This window comes from Mytilus edulis, chromosome 4 (genome assembly GCF_963676685.1).
Source record: "Mytilus edulis chromosome 4, xbMytEdul2.2, whole genome shotgun sequence".
NCBI lineage: Eukaryota > Metazoa > Mollusca > Bivalvia > Mytilida > Mytilidae > Mytilus > Mytilus edulis.
In genome coordinates this window covers 27,085,947-27,111,614 of record NC_092347.1, presented here as the reverse complement: position 1 = coordinate 27,111,614, position 25,668 = coordinate 27,085,947, and the positions used below count along the sequence as shown (strand labels likewise).

The 25,668-nt window shown below is 32.8% G+C and overlaps 1 protein-coding gene across 2 annotated transcripts in view; it reads left to right on the top strand.

The window, feature by feature from the left end:
* The first annotated feature begins 243 nt into the window (after positions 1 to 243).
* The window catches only part of LOC139521803 (uncharacterized), a 65,223-nt gene continuing 39,798 nt past the window's right edge, over positions 244 to 25,668 (top strand). For both annotated transcript variants that reach the window (XM_071315438.1, XM_071315437.1), the window contains exons 1-4: positions 244 to 423; positions 21,837 to 21,904; positions 22,616 to 22,669; positions 23,960 to 24,019. In XM_071315438.1, coding sequence (XP_071171539.1) covers positions 348 to 423; positions 21,837 to 21,904; positions 22,616 to 22,669; positions 23,960 to 24,019 — 258 coding nt within the window. In that variant the 5' untranslated portion in view covers positions 244 to 347. The remainder of the gene's footprint in view (positions 424 to 21,836; positions 21,905 to 22,615; positions 22,670 to 23,959; positions 24,020 to 25,668) is intronic.

Below are 25,668 nucleotides of genomic sequence, written 5' to 3'. Positions count from 1 at the left end.
CAGAATTTTAACTGAACTCATTGTAGCCAACACTTGTTTGTTCACTTTAACACAATTTTTGTTACATTTTTTCGACAGATTTTGTACATACAGCGGATTTAAATGATTTAATGGAATAGAGACAGAATTTAAAAAAAACGAAAATATTCCATGATTACACGTCGGAAAATTTATATTTAAATGTATAAACAGGCGTTTCAGTTTTATTTAAATTATATGTAAACTGAACAAACCCTGACTCGCAATGAAAATTATCGGCAGTCAAGCAAGGCACATTCCCTCATCAGATGACTTTTTTCGGGATATAAAAATGTTCATATGTTAAAGACACCACACTTCCTAGAGCAATGAAGTCCTTCTTATGTGTCAGTATTTTGATTGTCAACTTCATTGCATGTTTATGCTATACAGATAATTCTAACAGTAAGTCATTTCATTCATTTCATTACTTCATAATTATTCTACCCTCAATATATTTATGACACGGGTTATGTTCTTCTCATATATGTTATGATGGTATGATACTAAACCCCTAACGGGAAGGATTGTGCCTGATGTTCATATGATGAAATCATCTTTCATTCAGTTTAATTGAAGTCTGGAGCTGGCATGTCAGTTAACTGCTAGTAGTCTGTTGTTATTTATGTATTATTGTCATTTTGTTTATTTTCTTTGGTTACATCTTCTGACATCAGACTCGGACTTCTCTTGAACTGAATTTTAATGTGCGTATTGTTATGCGTTTACTTTTCTACATTTGTTAGAGGTATAGGGGGATGGTTGAGATCTCACAAACATGTTTAACCCCGCCGCATTTTTGCGCCTGTCCCAAGTCAGGAGCCTCTGGCCTTTGTTAGTCTTGTATTATTTTAATTTTAGTTTCTTGTGTACAATTTGGAAATTAGTATGGCGTTCATTATCACTGGACTAGTATATATTTGTTTAGGGGCCAGCTGAAGGACGCCTCCGGGTGCGGGAATTTCTCGCTACATTGAAGACCTGTTGGTGACCTTCTGCTGTTGTTTTTTATTTGGTCGGGTTGTTGTCTCTTTGACACATTCCCCATTTCCATTCTCAATTTTATGATAACACTTTTTATATTATTATATTTTCATCTTGTAACACTATGCAACCCTGTCCTTAACAAAATCAGGTTCGTTCAAATATGTTTGAGAAAAAGTGAGATCTTTTAGTTTTTACTGATTTTTACAATCACACGTCTATTAACATCTTCAGCATTGTTCAGTTTTCGAGGACATCTCGATGTTTAATTTACACACGACGTATTTCTAGAAACAGTTGCGGATCCAGGTTTTCTAAAAAGAGGGAAACAAAGACAAACTTTATGAGTTGGACTTTTAAAAACTCTATGCATTAAAACTATATGTATTTGTATACAGAAAGATGCTTAGTCCTACCTATGAGTAAATAGTTTAGATTGAAACGAATCAATAAATAAAAAATCTGAAGCAAACACTTGATATACGTTATTTGTATTAGTCAGCCAGTTTTAACATAGTTCAACAAAAAGTGTTCTTATACAATTACGCACATATTAAAGAAGAACTAAGTAGCTTGCAAGTGTATATACTTTATATGTCCGTTCATATATTAACGTTTAACAGCATAATTGGACAATAAATAAAATGTTATCATGTTCTAAAATCAAATAATTCAATGTTTTTAAAACGACTCACACGTATGTTCAAAATTAAAAGTAAAGTAAAAAAAAATGTACTCATATTAATAAATAATAAATAAATATATATTTTATTTGAGTGTCACACATCGATTGATACAGTACATATATACAAATAAATTAAGTAACATCTTTAAAATTCAATCAATGCCCAGCCAAACATTTGACTTATGAGACACTTTAAAAGCATACATGTACATATTTACAATAAACTGCATGTTAAATTTGTAAAATATTTCTAGAGTTAAAGATCTAATAAATTACTTTTTCATATTGAACATTGAACATGTGCATCTATACTAAACCACCAACACCACTGTCAATCATGATTGAAATTGCAGGATTTATTCTTTATAAAAAAATGAAACAAATATAATCGAAGTTTACATCCTTTCTTTTCGTATCAAGAGTCACCCGTTTTTGAAAAGAAAACCTTATACATAATACTAGCATTTTAGCTCACAGTGACCTGATACTAATATAGAAGTTTCAGCAATGAACAATTACAAAGAGAAGAAATTTTAGTATGTTTAAAGGAATCTGAATTGCAAAAAAGTGAATTTAAAGAAAAAATTATGAAAGGAAGATCTGCCTTAAGTTAATTTTCTGTCTTTTCTCTTAGTAATTCATGTACAAATATATATTTACACTTCATAGCTGACTATGCGGTATGGGTTATAATTATTGTTGGAAAGCCGTGCAATGACCTATCGTTGTTAGTTTCTGTGGCTTTTGTCTCATTGTCAAACCTACCACATCATTTTATATGAGCAAAAGAAGAAAAAAAACAAAAGCTACTTAGTCAAGGTTCGAACCCGCTATCATGATATCAGCAGGCTATAGCGCGCTATCCACTCAGCCACAAGAACCTATATATAATCTCGGAACAATTAAAGTATATAACTCTTTTGCAAAAAAAAACACAACTTGAAAAAATTAAGATATCATCTGCTTTTTCTCTTTTTTACATTAGAATTTAGATGCAAATTATCAACTTAAACAATGATAACGAAGGAGATGAAATTGCATTACATTCTGTTATCTTTTCTCTGACGAACACTTTTTAAAATGTCCTCGCTGCGTCAAAACCACTAAAATGTTTTTCTTTATTTTCAGGGACTTTCTATACTAAGTTAGTATAGAAAGTCCCTGTTCTTTTCAACCTCGGTAACAGGTTAATAATAATTATCCTTTTTCCTTGTTTTTGACAATTCCATACTTGAATAGGGGGAGGGGTGGGTGGGAGGGGTCCTGATCCCGAAACCCCGGGCTTAAAAACATGAAATCCCGAGGTCTTAAATTTAAATAAATCTTAAACAAATTAAAGTACCTTCATGATTGCATACGGCTTGAACATTAATGCTAGAAAAGTTCTTTCTGTTGACGAAAGCAGCTTCATCCTCGGCTGGCCTCTGGATTCCTACATGGGTACAGTCAATGCATCCTACGACATGTGGGAAATTAGCTTGTTCATGGAAACCTAGCTTGACCTCGTCAATGTCAGCTTTACTGGATGGAAAAGATTCAAAATCCTTTTTTCTGGCTAGCATTGCATTGGTAACATCATCCACGGCTCTGCTAACTGTTGACTTACCATACCCTAAGGTTTCACCAATCACTTGAAGAAATGACCCGCTTGCATAAAATCTCATGGCAATAGATAACTGCTCCTCCACTGTCAGTTCGGTCTTTTTCATGGTTCCTCGTTGCAGATCTTTTCCAAGTAGATCCACTAAAAAATCAAAGGTCTCCCTCCCAAATCTATATCTCTCTCTCATTTCTCTTTCTGTTAAGTTGGTGAGATTAATTCCTCCCCGAAATACTCGCGGTTTTCTTACTTTAACATTTGGAATATTAAAAACAAGTTGTGCTGCCATTTTGAAACTTTTAACCCTAGGTTAAGTATTTAACCCAGCCTCTAAAGGTGGGTTAAATATATCTGCTTTAACTAATGCTTTAACAGAGGGTTAAATTTAACCACAGAATGAACAACAGAAAATAACCAAGGGTTGTGAAATTTAACCGAGAGATGAACAACTAGGTCCAGAACTGAACTGATGAATTAAGCCTTTTTCAACTGATTTTTATAGTTTGTTCTTATGTTGTACTGTTACACCACTGTCTCAGGTTAGGGGAGGGTTTGGCGATCACACATCTGTTATAAACTCCGCCTTATTCTAAATGTGGATGTCCCAAGTCAGGAGCCTGTAGTTCAGTGGCGGTCGTTGGTTCATGTCCTGTAATATTTATTTTTCGTAAATTGCTTTGTTATATATAAGGCCGTTTTCTAATTGAATTGTCTTATAATTTTCATGTCGGGGCCTTTTTTAACCGACCAAACGATATGGGTTTATCTCATTGTTGAAGGCTGTACTATTGTTTACAATTGCTTACATCCAATTCATTTGAACTTCGGTGGACAGTAATTGGCAATCATACCACATCTCCTTATTTTTATATTGCAGTCATTTGGAGCTTATTCAAAATATTTCACCTTATCATACAAATGATAAGTCAAGGTAGTGCCAAGTGGATTTTTACAGCAACATAATTGAGGGAGGGACATCCAAAATATGAGATAAAACTTTACAGTGTACAGGATTAAGAGTTTTAGAAAAAAGTTCATTCAAAATAATTTTTAATATGATAATTTGTGTTATTAAAAAAATGGTATCGTTTATGTTATTGAATTGTAATCGGTCTCTTCATCGCTATACAAACAATGAAGAGTTATATCCCTTCTGCATTTAATATCATAGACAATAACTTTATTTATCACATATTTTGTACTGATATGTACGTTTTTGCATGGCCAATAATAGCCGGAAGTCAAGGTTGGTTATCAGCCCTCGGGGCCGATATCGATATCAGCCCTCGAAATCCATATCAAGCCCCCGAGTTTAACTTCCGGTAAACTGTCAAAGACTATTTGAAAACAAGTTGAACACAATGAAAAGAAATTTAGAAAGTTACGAATCTGCTGTAGAAGAAAAAAGTAGAAATCAACAGTGAAAATCACAAAAGTTCCCGTAAAATTTTGACGTCATAAAGAATTTATAAAATATATGACGCCACACTGGAATGAGTAGCGGTATAGGATTCTTCTTAAGCATTTTTAACATTTGTAATGTAACATTTTAAAGTCGTTTAAGATTTGCAATTCTTAGAATTAATATATTTATTGTTAATCATTTCTGAAACTTTTCACAAAACGTTGTTTACCTACTGTGAACTTTTTTAAACTCACAGTGATACATTTTTTATTTTATTTTCGTTAAATATCTTTTTGATTTTTGATGAAATATCAAACATAATTTGGTGTAAGCTATTTGTTTTCTCTTGCTTAAAAATATGTGATAAATAGATTATTACATGTCATTTTTCATATGGTCCCTGGTATCAGCCCACGACCCATATCAAGCCCTCGGGCTAAAGCCCTCTGGCTTGATATGGGAGTCTAGAGCTGATACCAGGGCAATATGAAAAATGCCATGTAATAATCTATAAAGAACGAAATGACATTTGAACTGATCGTTATGGGCATATTCGTTTACATGTTGGCATCACTCTGAATTTAAGGTGGTATGGGAGTCTAAAATAAAAATTATAGAATTTGTTCATACTTTGCCAAAACGTATTATCTATAAATTATTGATATATAATTTAATTTTGGATGTAACGCGTCTTCTGATTGGCTGACGTTATTTGGTTATCAGCCTATAGACATAATTTAGTCATGTGACCGTGACGTCATCAACGTTTTTTCATGGTTTTCTACGGTTTAAAATGGAATTTAGAATTAAATTATAAGAAATGACTGTAATATTTTTTCTGTCTATTCGAAATAACATAAAAAAATGTGGTGCACACTGTTAAATAATCCGCTACACGCGTTATTCAGTTTTTTTATGTTATTTCTTCATAGACAGAAAAAATATTACGATCATTCCTTAAATGTTCAAAAATATAATAAAAATGATAGGTCACCACGCATTTTTTTCAAGCTACAGGTTGCGACAAAATGATACATTTTATATGGATGATACAGTCAAAAACACCGTTTTGTGATTAGTAAAGTCAACTAAACAAAATGATATAATTGAAAAATAAATTAGGAAAAGATAGCTTTCAGACAGTATTTTGAGAAAATATCAAAAGAAAAGATTGGGTCACCGTACGTATTTTCCGACTCAAATACAAAATTATAGGAAAATTCCATGTAGATTCCTTCAAAAAATGCAGTTTAAGAGTTACCTCCCCTTAAAATGCCGATTTAAAAACATTTAAAAAACAACCAAAAATAATCTACACATTTTTATTAATCTAAAAATATAAATAAATTTATAAGTTATATTCTTATTAATTGGTTCTTTAAATGAAAATTCATATTAAATATATGCATTCCTGCATCATATTTTGCTAACTTGATAGAAAATCTGGACCGTAGGTTCTCTGTTTTTTACAATCCAAGATGGCCGGGACTTTTCGATGGGACAACGTCAACGGTAAATTTGACGGAAAGTATGTTACTTCTAGGAGAATGGACTTGTTTTTTTTAAATTAAAAATTGAAAATGAATATGAAAACAGTCCTGAAGACGATCTTCAAAATGAAAATCAGGACGTAGCCTAGGGTGGTAGAGGTTGTGTATCTGCCGACCAGTTAAAACAAGTGTGAAAACTGTTGCTCACTACTTTTTCTACATAATTGTGATGAGAAAAAACAGTGTGGTCTCGGAATTATTCTATATGTAGTATGACAAAACTGTCCTTTCAAAAACCCTATATTCACTGGGAAAAGACATCGTCTAGCAGAAAATAAGCAGAAGGGGTGCAAGTTTGGGACATTAATACTAAAGTTTTAAAAACTTAGTATTGTACGGTAAGACTATATATCCCATATTTTGAAAATTATCACACCAGTCGGAACAAGTAAACATATTTTCAAATTAGAGAAAAGGAAATGAACCACATAAACTAATACTGGTCATAAATTCGCCGCTGCTGTCAGTCAGTCATAGATGGCACTAAACTATAATACACTTAAATTAATTAACCTTGTGCACGGCTGGAACAATAGTTTAATATGCATACACAGTTTTTAGACTATAACAAATTAAAAATAAACAAAAATATTGTTTCACGATCCATCGATCCATCGCTACATTTTGTATTCTAACGTTGTTTTTTTTTTGTAATGGTGTTTTCTTTCACGTCCGCAATTTCGATGTTAAAAATAGAACGTATAAAATAGATACATGTATAAATAGTATATCACGGCTGGTAATCTACACACGCAGAACATTTGGTTCTGCAATGAAAACCGTGAGAGGATTTTCCGGTTGTGCTTGAGTGGAGTAATTGTCACCGCTTCGAAAGGTATATACATTTCTAAATCGCAATTTTCTTATTCGTCTGATCAAAATATTGAAAATCGGAGAATGCTATGCTGTGGTGAATACTTGAACAAAAAGATACATGTATCATTTACTGTTGTACGTGGAGTTAAACTCCTATAAAATCAGTTGCCGCACGAGAATTTGCCTAAAAAAGTGACATTTAAATTTTAAAATGGTTCTAATTACAGACCCTCAAGTTTAAATTTACTTTTTATTCGGTCAATGGGTATGAATGTCGTTTTGGGCGGCGTGTACACTGTCCGGTGTTGATCGACATCTTAATAAATATGAAAACCTCATATTTTCATTATGACATGCGTGAGGGGATCGGTTCTGATTGAGGACATCGTGAATGCGTGTGGGGACGTGAAATCATAATATTATATCCAAACTATGAGTATTTGAAAGATGCCTTAATGTGGTCAGATTGTTCATGAAAAAACACATTTGTGTGCATAAACAAAATTAATGAGATAGAATTTTGAAATACATTGTGGGAAGATAGGTTTTACGAACAATAAAAGAGAATTTTTTGTCAACGATTTGTTTCTAGCTTCCAATAAAAGTGGAAACATTTCATATCAGCCCAGTATTGCGTATTTAAAAAAAAAATGGATCGCGAAAACACAAATTTTGATATTTAGTTGAATATTTTGATTTATACAATAAATCACAAAGTTTTCTATATATGAATAAACAGTCTTACCAATAAATTGCAAATAATTCTCCAATAAAGGCAACAGTAGTAAACCGTTGTCGAAATTCATAAGTTGATTGAGAAAAAACAAATTCGGACTACAAACTAAAACTGAGGGAAACACATCAAATATAAGAGGAAAACTACGACACAATGTCAGCAACACAAAATTAAACTTTAACACACACAGAAACTAATTACAATTTAACAATGGCCATTTTCCGGAATTGGCACAAGACATTTTAAGAAAAAAAATGGTGGGATGAACCCGGTTTTGTGGCATGCCAAACCTCCCGCTTCTACGGCAATGGTAAATATATCAGTCAAAGACAACATTACATGACAGGACTACAATACAAATAAATGATAGAACATATAGAACAGAGAAACACTCCAATTATAGCTTACAAAAAGTACCAGGTTTAAAAAACACTCATACGTCAGACGAGTCTTTCGTCAACACAAGGCTTACCAGTGACGCTCAGATGAAAAAAGTTCGAAAGCCAAGACAAGTTCATTGAGGACCAAAATTTCCAAAAAGTTTTGTCTACTACGGCTTGATAAGAACATCCTTGTTATTTCGAATAATTCATAATTTTGAAACTAGTGATGTTTTATAAAATGACTATATAATAGATATACATGATAAAATCAAAGTGGTGACTAAGTACACAATAAAAACGGATACATAAAATTACCTAAATCAACACATAAAAATTCACAGCCGAGTTATCAAAAACCATAAACGCACAAAGTGACGTAATATATGAATTTCTTAATGCCCGCGTCACACTGTCCCGATTTTTACGCCGATGGCAACACGATAATGGAAATTTTCAAAATCGGGGCTGATCGTATCCAGATCGGGCTATTCGTAGTGCCATCTTTAACCATCGTAGAACCATCGGCCACTTTTTCTAGCCTTCGGGGACAACTTCGGGAAGGGTTCTAATTTTTTTAACATGTTAAAAAATCCCCGAAGGTGCGTCCGATGTTGAGGGTTCGTATTGAGTTCGTATCACCATCCTCACCATCGTAATGTCACCGGGAATGCATCTTTGCACATCGTATTGCATTCGTGTTTCCATCGTTTCCATCGGGCAGTTTTGACATTACGATGTCTACACGAATGAATCACGAAGATACCCGAAGGTCTTACGATGGCAACACGACTTCGTGAAAACCTCGTAATCCCGTCGTGTTGCCATCGAATAAAAGTACGAAGGCGACAAGATGGAACTACGACGGCAATAAATCCAGCTAAATGTAAGTTAATTTTCGCGCTAAAATACATTTAAAGTGCCATGCGCGATATGCACTGGTCAGTCTAATACGACAGTTAAGAAAGACGTTCACAAAACATGGAGCTCATATCATATGATTCTATGAGAACAAGAAAGGCGACAGCGTTGTTTCTATTAATTTAAATGGAACAAGAAGAGCAGCTATTACAGGCTCAGGTTATGTTTTGTCAATTTTTCATATCAAGTAACATAATGAAAATCATAAACGCGCTTCGTACACCAACACTGCAGGTACACGTATATAGGGAAACCAACTTTTTCTTCATTATTCTGATTTCTTATGTATCGTCTGAGTTGTTGTCACACGAATGTTTACTCCATAACCATTTTGTTTTCTATATGTCATATTTTGCCCCATTTGTTGCTTTCCCCACATCCTTCCTTTTGTCCATATTATTATGATATTCTCCTGGAAAGAGCTCTTTTTGAATAAAAGAGATCAACGAACCCATTACCTTACCATTAAGATAGACCAGTAAACATAGGCATAATTATGGGTGATTATTCAGACTAGTGCACACATTTTACAGTTCAAACAAGGCAATGCCGAGCGTGGCATCCCCTCGTATGTAACATATTGGGGACAAATATGGACACTATATTTGTATATGACACATGAAAATGGTAAATTGAATATGCATATTTGATACATAAACTATTTTTTTAGAAATCAACCAAAACATTCAGTAACTGGAAAAACCTTAAATATTGTCTTTAGAACCAGCAGGTAAAAAATGAGCAACCAATTTCCTGTGTATTATGCTATTTCAAGGAGGAAAAAAACAAGTCCATCTGCATGACCTTGACCTTTGGCCTTGAACGTAAAAAATGTCAGATCATTACAAGAAGGAACAATATACCAAATGTGGTTAAAATCTTTTGAAGCATATTGGTTTTAGAGTGTCCACAAGGGTGATATTGCCTTGTATTACAACTGCCACTGTGACCTTGACCTTTGAACTTTAAAGTCAATAGCGCTTAAGGTATTCTTAAGAGTAACACCATACCAAGTTTTGAGCATTTTGGTTCTAGAGTGTCCATAACAATTTTATCTGCACGCAACTTACATGTAGTAGGCGAGGGGATAATAAACTAAGTTTTATAAGAATTAGACAAAAAGATCGATTTCCCGCCATGCATGGCAGACATGTACAGAAACGATATGTTGTCGAAATTCTGTTCGTATCTTTTAGACATCGTATGGCCATCCAGCCATCATCGTAATCCATCGTGTAGCCTTCGTAATCCATCGTGTAGCCTTCGTGATCCATCGTGTAGGCTTCGGCTGAGATATGAAGCTTAAATACCCGTCTTCGGTTAACTTTCGTATGTCCATCTTTTGCTATCGTATATAATTTCGGCACCATCGTATAGTCTTCGTTATTCATCGTACTTGCTTCGGTCACTTTTTGGTATTTTAACGAGATCGGGACCAACTTCGTACGAACTTACAATTTTCGCATTCGGGTGTCCATCGTATATAAAAATCGGGACAGTGTGACGCGGGCATAAACAATATCCCCAAAATAGGATAGACAGAATTCAGGATTAGATTTGCAATACTGATATAACATTTATCAATAACGATGAAAATTACAATATTAATTAATATCAAATTGTGGTAGTAAACTATACCGATTTTTTGTCCAAATCCACGAATTTGGACACATATTTGAAATTTATTGGTTAGACTTTTATTCATGAATAGAAAACATGGTCATTTGTTGTTATTTCAGATTTCTATCTCATAATTTTTGTTTATGCACACAAATGTGTTTTTTCATGAACAATTTGACCACATTAATATAAAAAAAGAAGATGTGGTATGATTGCCAATGAGACAACTATCCACAAAAGACCAAAATGACACAGACATTAACAACTATAGGTCACCGTACGGCCTTCAACAATGAGCAAAGCCCATACCGCATAGTCAGCTATAAAAGGCCCCGATAAGACAATGTAAAACAATTCAAACGAGAAAACTAACGGCCTTATTTATGTAAAAAAAATGAACGAAAAACAAATATGTAACACATAAACAAACGACAACCACTGAATTACACGCTCGTGACTTGGGACAGGCACATACATAAATAATGTGGCGGGGTTAAACATGTTAGCGGGATCCCAACCATCCCCCTAACCTGGGACAGTGGTATAACAGTACAACATAAGAACGAACTATAAAAATCAGTTGAAAAAGGCTTAACTCATCAGATGGACAAAAATATTAGTGAACGTGGCCGGGTACTTATACATCCCGACACAAAAAGACACAATGAACAGATCTGAGAGTACTCGCAGTTATCTGAAAGCTAGTTCAAAGCCAATAACAACTAATAAAAAAATCATGCATATAAAACATTAAGGCAACTTTCAAATACTCATAGTTTGGATATAATATATGATTTCACGTCCCCTCACGCATTCACGATGTCCTCAATCAGAACCGATCCCCTCACGCATGTCATAATGAAAATATGAGGTTTTCATATTTATTAAGATGTCGATCAACACCGGACAGCGTACACGCCGCCCAAAACGACATTCATACCCATTAACCGTATAAAAAGTAAATTTAAACTTGAGGGTCTGTAATTAGAACCATTTTAAAATTTAAATGTCACTTTTTTAGGCAAATTCTCGTGGGGCAACTCATTTTGTAGGAGTTCAACTCCACGTACAACAGTAAATGATACATGTATCTCTTCGTTAAAGTATTCACCACAGCATAGCATTCTCCGATTTTCAATATTTTGATTAGTCGAATAAGAAAATTGCGATTTAGAAATGAACATACCTTTTGAAGCGGTGACAATTACTCCACTCAAGCACAACCGGAAAATCCTCTCACGGTTTTCATTGCCAGCCGTGATATGGTTTGAAGATTTATACATGGCTCAGTATCCTAATAGTATTGATTCGTATGGTTGTCTTCTCAAAGGAAATTTTTATATATATATGGTTAAAAATTAACCGAATAAAAAAAATGTACCCTAGCTGAAAGTAGCATCTCAAATATACAAACTGATCTCAGTTCTATTTTACTCATAAAACTTGAAGTTTAAGAACGAGATTATATCGATCACCTCTATATCATAGTACTACTATGTATAAAACGACTGAAAAATATGCACAGTGTCACAATGTAAATCCCGTAAGTAGTCAGTACTTCAATAAGACAGCAACCAGACAACAACAAAAGGCCAAAAGAAAAGGAAAGACATCTTATGATATGCATTTGTCGGGGGGGGGGGGGGGGGGGGGGGGGGTTGACAGGGGTCCTGATCCCGCAATCCCGGACTTTAAAACATGAAATCCCGATGTTCCAAATTTATAGAAGTTTCAATCCCGCCAACCCGTAATTCGGAAAAAGAATAGCCGGATCCAGAAAGGATCGCTCCCGAAATCCCGTGCTTAAAACCACCCGATCCCGGATTCCCGTTTAAGGTCCCCCTCATTTGTGTAGATGGACTAAATAACAAAACACAATATTACCAGTCATGTCTCAGCTTGTGTGCGATTGTTTTTTTCTTGGTTTGGGGGGTGTATTTTTGTAGGCATATTAAAAATAAATATGTACATCTGTTTTTATGTCATATCGCAACCTCCGTATATTTGGTTTCCTCGGAAATGTTTTTACACGATGTATTTTCTGGAAAATAAACTGTACTACAAAGACTGTGCAATGTCTTGAGAGAAAGCGAAATTCAGAGAGAGAAGCACATTAATTTATTGTCTCATATAATTAGATCTCAAAGGAAGTTGCAGAATAACGGATACTGGCGAAATTCAAAAATTGAACAAAAAAGTTTGCAAAATTATAAAGAATAACAACGGAAAATAAAAAATTATTTAATATAATAGTGTAGACCATGTACAGAATTAAGAAATCATGTAATGATAGAAGAATTTTACAAAATCGTTAATTGAAGATTTTACAGAATAAGCGTTGTATTTAAACCTAAAGAAAATTTAGGTCCACAGATCATATGGACCCTTAAAAATCGTTGGATTATCTCGGTGTTGCTGGTCAGTAATGAATCAAAAAATCACTGGTCAATTTAAAGGTTGTTGTAAATATATTCTTATTTTCCTGTTCCCCTTATGTAACTTCCAGTTTTATTAAAGTTTACATCCATCAAAGCCTTAGTTGAATTTAGTTTCCTGTCATTACTACCCCCCCCCCCCCCCCTTATTTGTCACATGTTGTGTATCATGTATTGATTCTATATATACTTCGAGCATACATATGTACACTTATGGAACAAAAACCATTTAGTAAACTTTTTAAAACGTTTTTGTAGCCTTGTATACAATAAATTCTATATAGAACAAAAAAGATATTAACAAAGATGTCAGTTTGTTTACGTGTTTTACTTGTTAACTTGAAGATGTATAAATAACCACACGACACTCTTTCAAGAATTCGTAAAATCATTTATATAATGTTTGTTTATATATGCGATGTTTAGCAGCAGTATATGGACAGAACACGTTCTGTCGTGATATAGTACCAAAACACTTTTCAAAAGTGGCCAAATCATATATCGGAACGGAGAAAAAGTGTAAACAGATGACTTACAAGATAGTCTAAGAGATTTATGAATTCGTTACCCAAAAATGACAAAGTTCAGCTGTCTCTCATTAGAACAAATATTAATAAAGATCAAAACCTTGACCACATGCAAACAGACAGCAAAGTGCGTTCTATGATTCAAACTGTAGATGTTTTGCGGAATAACTATAAACTATTAAGGGGGACAGACGGACGGAAGGACGGGCGGCCAGACGGAATGACGGACGGACAGACGTACAGGGGTAGTTGAGGGGGGGGGGGGGGGGGCATAAAAAAATATAGCTTCAATAACATCTTTTATTGCGTCAATTTGTAGACAGTAACCCTGATGATTTCTATTTTTAAGTTTTTACCATTTTTGCGTTCATGTACTTACAACGTATTTTTGTCTGAATTAGGAATTGTTTTAGATACATGTATGTATATTGATAATGAACAAACATGTATCACATTTTTTACAACGTATAATTTCTTTTTAAAATGTTCCATAAAAGAGGGTCTGATTGGGGTTTACGGAATACAGAATAATGGGCAAAAATTGCAGAATAAAATGCAAAAAAGAAAGAAAAAAAAAGAAAAGTGTATAATGGGGTGCTAAAATATAAAGAATAAAGAATATCTTTGCAATACTAAATAAAAAATGATAATTATCCAGACTCTTATGATAAAAAGAATCTATCAATACGAAACACATAATCATCGTTCATAATCAACACGAAGAACGTTGGAAATTATTTGCATGATAACTTGACGTTATGTAATAAAAATTACGACGTCACGAATTTTGATGGGTTTTTTTTGCCAAAATGTTGGGTTTGCGTCGCTTCTACAGGGAAAACGAAGTCGGTGACCATATTTTTTTTTAATATCATCTAATTCGTAAGACAAAGAGGAAAAAAATATTAATTTAAAAAAAATTCTATGGAGCGGTTCGCGTGATTTATACCAGAAACCAAAAATTGTAGAAGAAAAACATAGATTTACCCTATATATTCAATGTAATTTAGTACCCTCTCGGACCATTTTAAAAATGGATTTTTCTTGAAAACGAAGTCGGTGACATATACTTTTTTTTACATTTTCTGATGTATATTTTCAATATCTAATTGAGTTCTAAATTAAAAAAAAATCTATGGACTAGTTTATTTACTGATCCTTGACCTTAAGATGAACCTGTTCTATGACAAAAGACTTTTTTATCGAATGGAATCTACGCTTTTAATTTGTTGATTTGTCTAACGAAGAAGAAAATGACGACGTTTATCTCATCTGTGTTATCCTGTAACAGACATGTATGTACGTTTTAAAAACACCCAGAGGGTATTAAGGTTGAGAGTCGGGTACAAAAGTGAGGTGTAAATTGACCAACGTCACGTTTCAATCCATATAAAACCATTAGAGTTTAAAAAAAATCTTACTTTGAAATAAAAATGAAATATTTGGCCGTATTTTTTGCTTTCATTGCAACAGTTTCAGTGTGTTTCAGTTATAGTATCAAAGGTAGGAAAATCTATTTCATTTTTTTAATTTCATTTATTATAACATTTCAACGCACGAAGTTCCTAACGTGTTTTTTCTTCATTTTTTTTTAAATTTTATTTAGAAAAAGATATAACGACATTAATAAAAATTGAGTGTTTAAATGTTTGCTGAAATTTTGGTAACCTCGAGCCTCTTTGATAAAAAAAAAATTCAATTGAATTGCGCCCGAATCGTTTATTTCTGGATTTATCTTCACCATAAACGCTTAAACCTAAATCATAGACTTAAAATCAAATGGAATTATTCATATAAAAGTGTGTCAGCACAAAAATATTTGATTTTAAGTCGACTGGCGGTTAAATTTTTTTAAATTTTTTTTAAGGTTGTGTGACTTGTGTGCATATCGTATATACATACACGATAACAAATATTTCAGAAAAAAACAAATGTCTAAAAAAAATGTGAAACATCTGACTGTTAATAGATTTAAAAAGACATGATATGAGTGCCAATGAGACAACTCTCCATCTAAGTCATAATTTATAAAAGTAAATCATTATAGGTCAATGTACGATATTCAACTTGGCTCACACCGAACAACAAGCTATAAAGGGCCCCACAAATGACTAGTTTAAAGCCATTCAAAGGGAAAACCAAAAGTATAATCTATATAAAAATCTAGAAATGAGAAACATTTATGAACCACTTCAACAAACGACAACCACAGGTCAAATGCAGCGGGTTTAAATGTTAAGACTATATAACTTTTAAATGTTATCTTGGTTTTTTTTCGTATTATTATGATTTACTTAACGAAAGCCCTTTTAACAATGTCTTTACTATTATACCTTTCGGATCAAGATTGAAAAAAAGTGGACACTCATCTAAAAAAAAATTGAGAAGAAAACAAAAACAGAAAAATACTTGTTTTCGTGTGTGGCTGGTTTGGATCCGCCTCGACTTCATTTCCATGTCCCTGCATAATTGATGAGGTTGTTCATGGTCCTATAGGTTCTAAATAAAGAATTAAGTATATCAATATTCACTTAAGCTTATATCGAGATATGTAATGTGCCGTGCACGCTGAAGGTGTGTTTTGATGTATACAGATGATCGCTGTACATCAATTTTATAGAAGATTACATGAGCGCAATGGTTTTTTTTAAACGTTCAGGGTTGGCGTCTCCTCACATTTTTCAGTCCATCCCATTTATTATGTGCCCGCCACAAGTTAGGAGGCTGTAGTTCGGTGAGCTTCGTTTGTTCATGTCTGTTATATGTTTTTATTATAATATTGTTCTGGTATAAGTTAGGGTCGCTTTTTTTCTCAATTGAATTATTTTCCATTTTTAAGTCCATGCCTTTAATATCATACTATACGGTAGCGGTCTTTTCGTTGTTGAAGCTGTATAGTTGCCTTTAATTGCTTACATCCACTTCGTTTGAAAGGATGAACAGTTGTTCCATTGGGAAATATGTCATGGAGTCATTTTAGACCTTATTTTAAATTTTCACCAAAATATAAAATAAGGTCCTGTCCAGCAAAGACCTTTCCACGCCCCTTTTTACCCCAAAAGTTCAGGGTAACCAAGATAGCTTGATTGTTTGACGAATCTGATTGGACGAACCTGAAACAGTAACGAAAAATCGAACAAGTGAATTTCGGTCCCAAAAGTGGCATTATCGAATGCGCTTTAGAAGATATGACATCTAAAACCAAATTCACTGTGTTTGTTTTAACTGTTTTCAGGTGAGTCAAGTATTTTTATTTATTATTTTATTTAATTGCATCATGAAACTTCGTTAAGTTTTATTTCCATTTTATTTATGCCCGCGTCACACTGTCCCGATTTTTACGCCGATGACAACACGATAATGGAAATTTTCAAAATCGGGACTGATCGTATCCAGATCGGGCTATTCGTAGTGCCATCTTTAACCATCGTAGAACCATCGGCCACTTTTTCTAACCTTCGGGGACAACTTCGGGAAGGGTTCTAAATTTTTTAACATGTTAAAAAATGCCCGAAGGTGCGTCCGATGTTGAGGGTTCGTATTGAGTTCGTATCACCATCCTCACGATCGTAATGTCACCGGGAATGCATCTTTGCATATCGTATTGCATTCGTGTTTCCATCGTTTCCATCGGGCAGTTTTGACATTACGATGTCTACACGAATGAATCACGAAGATACCCGAAGGTCTTACGATGGCAACACGACTTCGTGAAGACATCGTAATCCCGTCGTGTTGCCATCGAATAAAAGTACGAAGGCGACAAGATGGAACTACGACGGCAATAAATCCAGCTAAATGTAAGTTAATTTTCGCTCTAAAATACATTTAAAGTGCCATGCGCGAAATACACTGGTCAGTCTAATACGACAGTTAAGAAAGACGTTCACAAAACATGGAGCTCATATCATATGATTCTATGAGAACAAGAAAGGCGACAGCGTTGTTTTTATTAATTCAAATGGAACAAGAAGAGCAGCTATTACAGGCTCAGGGTTTACTTTTACAAGTAAAATATTATTTTTTGTCAATTTTTCATATCAAGTAACATAATGAAAATCATAAACGCGCCTCGTACACCAACACTGCAGGTAAAAGTATACAGGGAAACCAACTTTTTCTTCATTATTTTGATTTTTTATGTATCGTCTGAGTTGTTGTCACACGAATGTTTACTCCATAACCATTTTGTTTTCTATATGTCATATTTTGCCGCATTTGTTGCTTTCCCCACATCCTTCCTTTTGTCTATATTATTATGATATTATCCTGGAAAGAGCTCTTTTTGAATAAAAGGGATCAACGAACCCATTACCTTACCTTTAAGATAGATCAGTAAACATTGGCATAATTATGGGTGATTATTCAGACTAGTGCACATATTTTACAGTTCAAACAAGGCAATGACGAGCGTGGCATCCCCTTGTATGTAACATATTGGGGACAAATATGGACACTATATTTGTATATGACACATGAATAAAATGGTAAATTGAATATGCATATTTGATACATAAACTATCTTTTTAGAAATCAACCAAAACATTCAGTAACTGGAAATACCTTTCATATTGTCTTAAGAACCAGCAGTTAAAAAAAGAGCAACCAATTTCCTGTGTATTATGCTATTTCAAGGAGAAAAAACAAGTCCATATGCATGACCTTGGCCTCTGGCCTTGAACATAAAAAATGTCAGATCATTATAAGGAGGAACAATATACCAAATGTGGTTAAAAATTTTTGAAGCATATTGGGTTTAGAGTGTCCAAAAGGGTGATATTGCCTTGTAATACAACTGTCACTGTGACCTTGACCTTTGAACTTTAAAGTCAATAGCGCTTAAGATATTCTTAACGAGTAACATCATACCACGTTTTGAGCATTTTTGTTCTAGAGTGTCTATAACAATTTTATCTACACGCAACTTACATTTAGTAGGCGGGGGGATAATAAACTAAGTTTTATAAGAATTAGACAAAAAGAGCGATTTCCCGCCTTGCACGGCAGACTTGTACAGAAACGATATGTTATCGAAATTCTGTTCGTATCTTTTAGACATCGTATGGCCATCGCGCCATCATCGTAATCCATCGTGTAGCCTTCGTAATCCATCGTGTAGCCTTCGTGATCCATCGTGTAGGCTTCGGCTGAGATATGAAGCTTAAATACCCGTCTTCGGTTAACCTTCGTATGTCCATCTTTTGCTATCGTATATAATTTCGGCACCATCGTATAGACTTCGTTATTCATCGTACTTGCTTTGGTCACTTTTTGGTATTTTAACGAGATCGGGACCAACTTCGTACGAACTTACAATTTTCGGTTGGTTTATTCTTCACAAACTTTCTACACGCATGTTGGAAATGATAATTTTAACTTATCGCTTGTAAGAAATATTATAAGCATACGTGTTCGTCAGTTTAAATGCATATGCTCATGCATTTACATAAAATTTGTATACTATATATATTATTTGATCATTTATATGAATTATATGTTTCTATTATTTGTATTATATACTATTATATTGTTGTGAATTATAGATTATCGAATGCGCTTTAGAAGATATAACATCTAAAACCAAATTCACTGTGTTTGTTTTAACTGTTTTCAGGCCCTTACCCATGCTCATAAGTCCGTAAGGTGTGCTGTTGGTTAAGTCCAACCATAACAGGCAAACGACAGTCCACACGACCCAGCACCCGACAAACCCGATAACAGTCAGAAACCCAATTCTGATAAATATACCACACATCTGTATTTGAATTTCGATAACACATGTAAATATCCCTATAGTAGAAAGAAATCTTAATATGGACCTTCACAATACGGATATAAATTTTAACACGTAAAATGCACCTACCAACAAAAAATTAAAAAAAATTGAGGTTTGCAAGGTAACTGTAGAAAGCATTTACATTTGTATCTGCATTATTATATAGTTTTCGGCAGGTTATAGAGGGTTATCTGCACCATCATCATCGTTTTTCTGTTCATAATTATAGATTATCGTTGAGATGACCAATGATAATCTGTTTATCGCTTATTTACCTATGACGACGTGTAATTTCATTAGCAACACCACGTGCCTCCTTAGTTTCTAGCGAAAATTTTCCATCTCAAGCGAGTAGCATGATATGTACCGATTATCAGGTTATCTACATGTTGATATCGTAAAATATCAGCTGCGAGACATAATATGAAGATCAAAAAGCCTTCATATAATGTCAAGCAGCTGATATTTTACGATATCAATATGCAGATAATCTGATAATCGATTTATCGGGTTATATTTGCGTGTTTCGGAAGTGTTTTCTTTGTTTCACCAGCACACAAAAGATGACTTGATAAGTTCGGGTCAAAGTTATTAACGTCGGTTCAAACATTATGACGTCGCTGATATGTCCGGGTCAACGTATTTGACGTCACAAAGACACGATACGGAATAATATTAAGAGCTGAACAGAGTGATATAGACAGCGGGACGACCGATAAGAAAAATTGTCACAAAAAAAAAGATCAAAGGAAAAATGCACAAAATATCGATAATTCCTAGTTCTCTTGATTGAAAACCCTATACAAACCCGAGTAAATATAGAATAGACTGAAATTGACACTCTTATTTTCTGAGGATAGGAAGTGATATAGAGTAGTTGTCCTTCTTTTGAAGACATCACAAGACTCATTCACTGAATTGTTCCAACAAAATAACATTTGATGTCATTTTTGATAAGATTCTTTATTGCCTAATTTGCCACTCATATTCTATGTTTTATTACATGTGAAAATAAGTATGTAGTTAAAATACATGTCAAGAACCTTTTTAAAATAATTCCGAGAGCGTTAATCGATTGTGTGTCCCTTTTAGCGTAAATTCAATTAAAACAAATTGAAAGAATTTCAACACTAAAGATTTAAGTGGATTTATTTATTCATTCATTACTTTTGTTACAAAAAAAGTAATTTCGATAGTATTGAAAATAATAATGACAATTGCCTAAAAAAGTATGTAAATTCACACCTAATTCAAAGTACTTCTGACCTTGATAAACATAATTACTTTTTTTTGCTGTGACACAATAGGTTCAAAAGTTTAGTGCTCTATAAATAGCACCAAGAGTAGAAAATGTAGTTTTTTGCATGTGCTGAATCCATTCAAAACAATAGTTTTACATGTGGGATGCAGTAAATTATTTTTCTATATGAACACCCACGTTATAATTTACAAACAAATGTTCATTCGAGTTTAAAGCATAAAACGCGAAAACTTATTGATATATAATATATGTAAACCGCTGAAGATTGCTTCATTTAGTTTATGTGTGCAGTTATTTTTCTTTTACGATCTCTGTTGGTCCTGCAAAGTTTTCAAAGAAATATTAAATAAGGAAAAAATAGAAAATATAACCAATGAGTAAAAACGAAAAATCAGTATAAGATACATATCAAAGTAATTTGACTAAATGTAAATTTGTTATATATTTAATTGTTTTCAAATCATTGTAATCATTTTTTTTTGTAATCATTTGTACCAAATTTAACTTGTGATTATTCTGCCTGTAATGGGCGTCTTTAATTGACAATAAAATATATTTGATTTGTTATATATATATATGATTACTTGAGTCTGGAACCCTTACAATACAATAAACCCGTCCCTTTTTATCCCCTCCCATTTCCATAACAATCAAGGTATTAAGATGGAGTTTTTAAACAAATAAAACATATAGCGTTTCCACTCAAGCGACAATGGGATTGAATCTGTGAGAGTATACTTATCTGCAGACATCAAATTTTGTTTTGGTCAGAAGAACCAAAGTACTTACTACACAATGTAGGCATCACTACTCAGTTGACCTTGTTTAAAATAGTTTACCATAGTTTGAGAGAGTTTGGCGTGCTACACATCTATGAGATGAGATTTCAAATAAAACAACTGTGTTTTTTTTAAACGCCTTATAAGAAACACTCGGATGGTTCCATCAGTTATTTGTGAAAATTCTGATGTAATGATATTGCATTTACATGTATCATTACATGAAAATGCTTCTAGAAATTAATTTTTATCGAAAGTAATTGTTTACTTTGAATTGAACTCAATACAGACTATTCTTGTATCTTTATTGCATTAAGCAAAAGTTGCGTATATATTTTTGTAGGTAAAAGTGTTGATGAACAAATAAAGACCACATTAAAAAGGATAAATCAGGAATTTAGACATGGAGGAGTATGTATGCATAAATAGTAAACCGAAAGATTAATATATCTCAAATAACATGATAAACCACAGAATGGACAAAAAGAAAATGCTACAAACTTCGGTTGTACTAAAAATAGATAGAAAGAAAATGTGCTTAACTCAGACAACACGATATAGGGTGAAAGCTAGACAACACAATAACATACTAAAGCCGAGAATGACAACACAATAAAAGACTGAAGTCAAGAAATATACCAGGACAATGCAAATGAAAGAATAATATCAAGAAAGTAAAGGTATACAAATGACTTGACTACGGAAAATAGTTCAGTTTACATCATTCTTTCAACGGGACCACGTGTGGAGAAGGATCTTCTTATCCCTCTAAATCACAACAGACAACACAAGTTTATCGTGTGGGCTCGTGTTTCTCAGTCGTTAGATTTCTATGTTGTGTATTGTTAATTTGTATATTGGTGTTCATCTTTTCTTTTTTTTTTTTTTTTATTATCTTTTTACGTTTTTTTTTTTGCCATGGCTTTATCAGTTTGTTTTCGACTTATGTTTTAAATTTCCGTTTAGTACATTTTGCCCTCTTCCTTATTATAACTAAGAATCAACGACTCATAGTTACAAAAAATATAATTGATATTGAATGACAAAAGAATACAGCAGGAGGAATTTATCAATTTCTGAAACTATATTTTAATACCAAATGTTTTTATATAAACTTTAAAGGGGAATCGACAGAGAAGAAACCATTACAGAGAAGTTTTAAAAGCTCTTAAAAATGTAGGTATTTTGACCGTTCTTTGACCTATAATGGTTTAATTTTACAAATTGTGACTTAGACGGAGAGTTGTCTCATTGGCACTCATAGCACATCTTCTTATATCTTTTTTTTTTTTTTTTTTTTTTTAGATTAAAACAAAAACAACACAAAAAGTAAGAAAATATCACATAAATTCTAAATACAATAATTCGGGGACAAAACAGGCAACACCACTGCAAAACTAACAAGTATAATTATAGTACATATATGCCTCATTGGAATTAGATTTTTTTTTATTTGGCTGACAACAGTCATGATGCATTCTAATATCAATTTTATGACATCTATGACTGCAGGTGCGTTCAGTGACAACATTAAAACAATGCATAAAATACATTTTTTATAATAAAAAGCAGCTTAACACTCTATACACGAACCACAAGTAATAGAACAGCTAGGAAAAATGGAAGTTACATTCATAAGCAGGTGCTGATAAGAAAATCGAGTAAATTTCTTTATCGCAATGTTTATTTCTCAACCAATACTCTTTGTCGTGATCAATTTCAAGTTTTTAGTAAAGTCATTTTCAATGAGAGATACGATCAAAAAAGTTACCAAACTACTGGTTTGTTCCACTGTTATGCATTATTGTGAGGCATAACTCCGTAGAGATCAAGTGAAATGCTTCTTTATAGATAATATCATTCATACCAGCAGGTATTTAAACGAAACATTGTCAGTAATCAATTCTGAGTTTTCAAAATAAGCTTTGATTCAAAAAATCAACAGTAATCTATTTGATAGAATCGATGATAAACGAGACGACCTTTCCTTTGTTAATTTTCCTTTTCTTGATAGTGGTGTTCTGATAACTACTTCTTATGGAGTGTACATTTCTAAGCTGTTCCAATGTGTATGTGTGTCTGTAGTGACGTGTCAATAAATATATACTATTTTCTTTTCTTAAAACATACATATTGCTAATAGGTAAAAATGTTAGTTTAAACATATTTGATTTATAATTGATTGGGAAAAAGTTACCACAACTTATATATATCCCTCACATCTACAATATGCATATTTTGAGTATTTAGTGAGAGGATATCACCCATATAGAGAAAGGAAAAAACATAGAAATGTAATTGTTTGTGTTTGCATACACTAGCACTAGCTGAAGTGACCGCAAACACAATTTAAAATATAATGTGTAAATAGGTAGACATTTGGAATAAAGCTTTTTTTTTTTTTATATCATACTTTATTTTAAAGCTATTTCCCTATACTAACATTGTCTAAAAATTCAATTACAGAATTTAAAACGAGAGGATGCTAGCAGAGCAAATGAAAACATAAAACAATTGGAAAGCGAGGTAAGTGAAATTATCTATATAACATTCTTACAATAATATTGATGTTTTTTGTTTCGTTAAATGATACTATTTGAGTACAGTATACAAATATTTGCAGTAAGCTATATAGTGTTTGCCTCTTTTAAACTAAACCACTATTTACATCTTTTACCCTTAACTAGTATTTACCTCAATTACAGTAAACTATATAGTCCTCACCTCTATTACACTAAACTAGTATCTACTCTTTTTGCACTAAACTAGTATTTACATCAATTACAGTAAACTATATAGTGTTTAAAACCTCTAGTTCAGTAAACTAGTAATTACCTCAATTACAGTAACCTAATACTACATTTATTACAATAAACTAGTATTTACTTCTATTACAGTAAACTAGTACTACCTTTATTACAGTAAACTAGTTTTTACTACTATTTTTACAGTAAACTAGAACTATATTTATTACAGTAAACTAGAACTATATTTATTACAGTAAACTAGTTTTTACTTCTATTACAGTAAACTAGAACTACCTTTATTACAGTAAACTAGAACTACCTTTATTACAGTAAACTAGCATTTACTTCTATTACAGTAAACTAGAACTACCTTTATTACAGTAAACTAGAACTACCTTTATTACAGTAAACTAGCATTTACTTCTATTACAGTAAACTAGCATTTACTTCTATTACAGTAAACTAGAACTACCTTTATTACAGTAAACTAGTTTTTTACTTCTATTACAGGAACTAGAACTACCTTTATTACAGTAAACTAGAACTACCTTTATTACAGAAACTAGCATTTACTTCTATTACAGTAAACTAGCATTTACTTCTATTACAGTAAACTAGCATTTACTTCTATTACAGTAAACTAGAACTATCTTTATTACAGTAAACTAGAACTATCTTTATTACAGTAAACTAGAACTACCTTTATTACAGTAAACTAGCATTTACTTCTATTACAGTAAACTAGCATTTACTTCTATTACAGTAAACTAGCATTTACTTCTATTACAGTAAACTAGAACTACCTTTATAACAGTAAACTAGCATTTACTTCTATTACAGTAAACTAGAACTACCTTTATTACAGTAAACTAGTTTTTACTTCTATTACAGTAAACTAGAACTACCTTTATTACAGTAAACTAGAACAACCTTTATTACAGTAAACTAGCATTTACTTCTATTACAGTAAACTAGCATTTACTTCTATTACAGTAAACTAGAACTACCTTTATTACAGTAAACTAACATTTACTTCTAGAACTACCTTTATTACAGTAAACTTATAATTACCTCAATAACAGTAAACTAGTTCTACCTTTATTACAGTAATCTAGTATTTACTTCTTTTACAGTAAACGAGTACTGCCTCTATTACAGTAAACTAGTATTTACTTCTATTACAATAAACTAGTACTTCCTTTATTACAGTAAACTAGTTTTTACTTCTATTACAGTAAACTAGAACTACCTTTATTACAGTAAACTATTATTTACTTCTATTACAGTAAACTAATATTTACTTCTTTTACAGTAAACTAGTACTGCCTTTATTACAGTAAACTAGTATTTACTTCTATTACAATAAACTAGAACTACCTTTATTACAGTAAACTATTATTTACTTCTATTACAGTAAACTAGAACTAC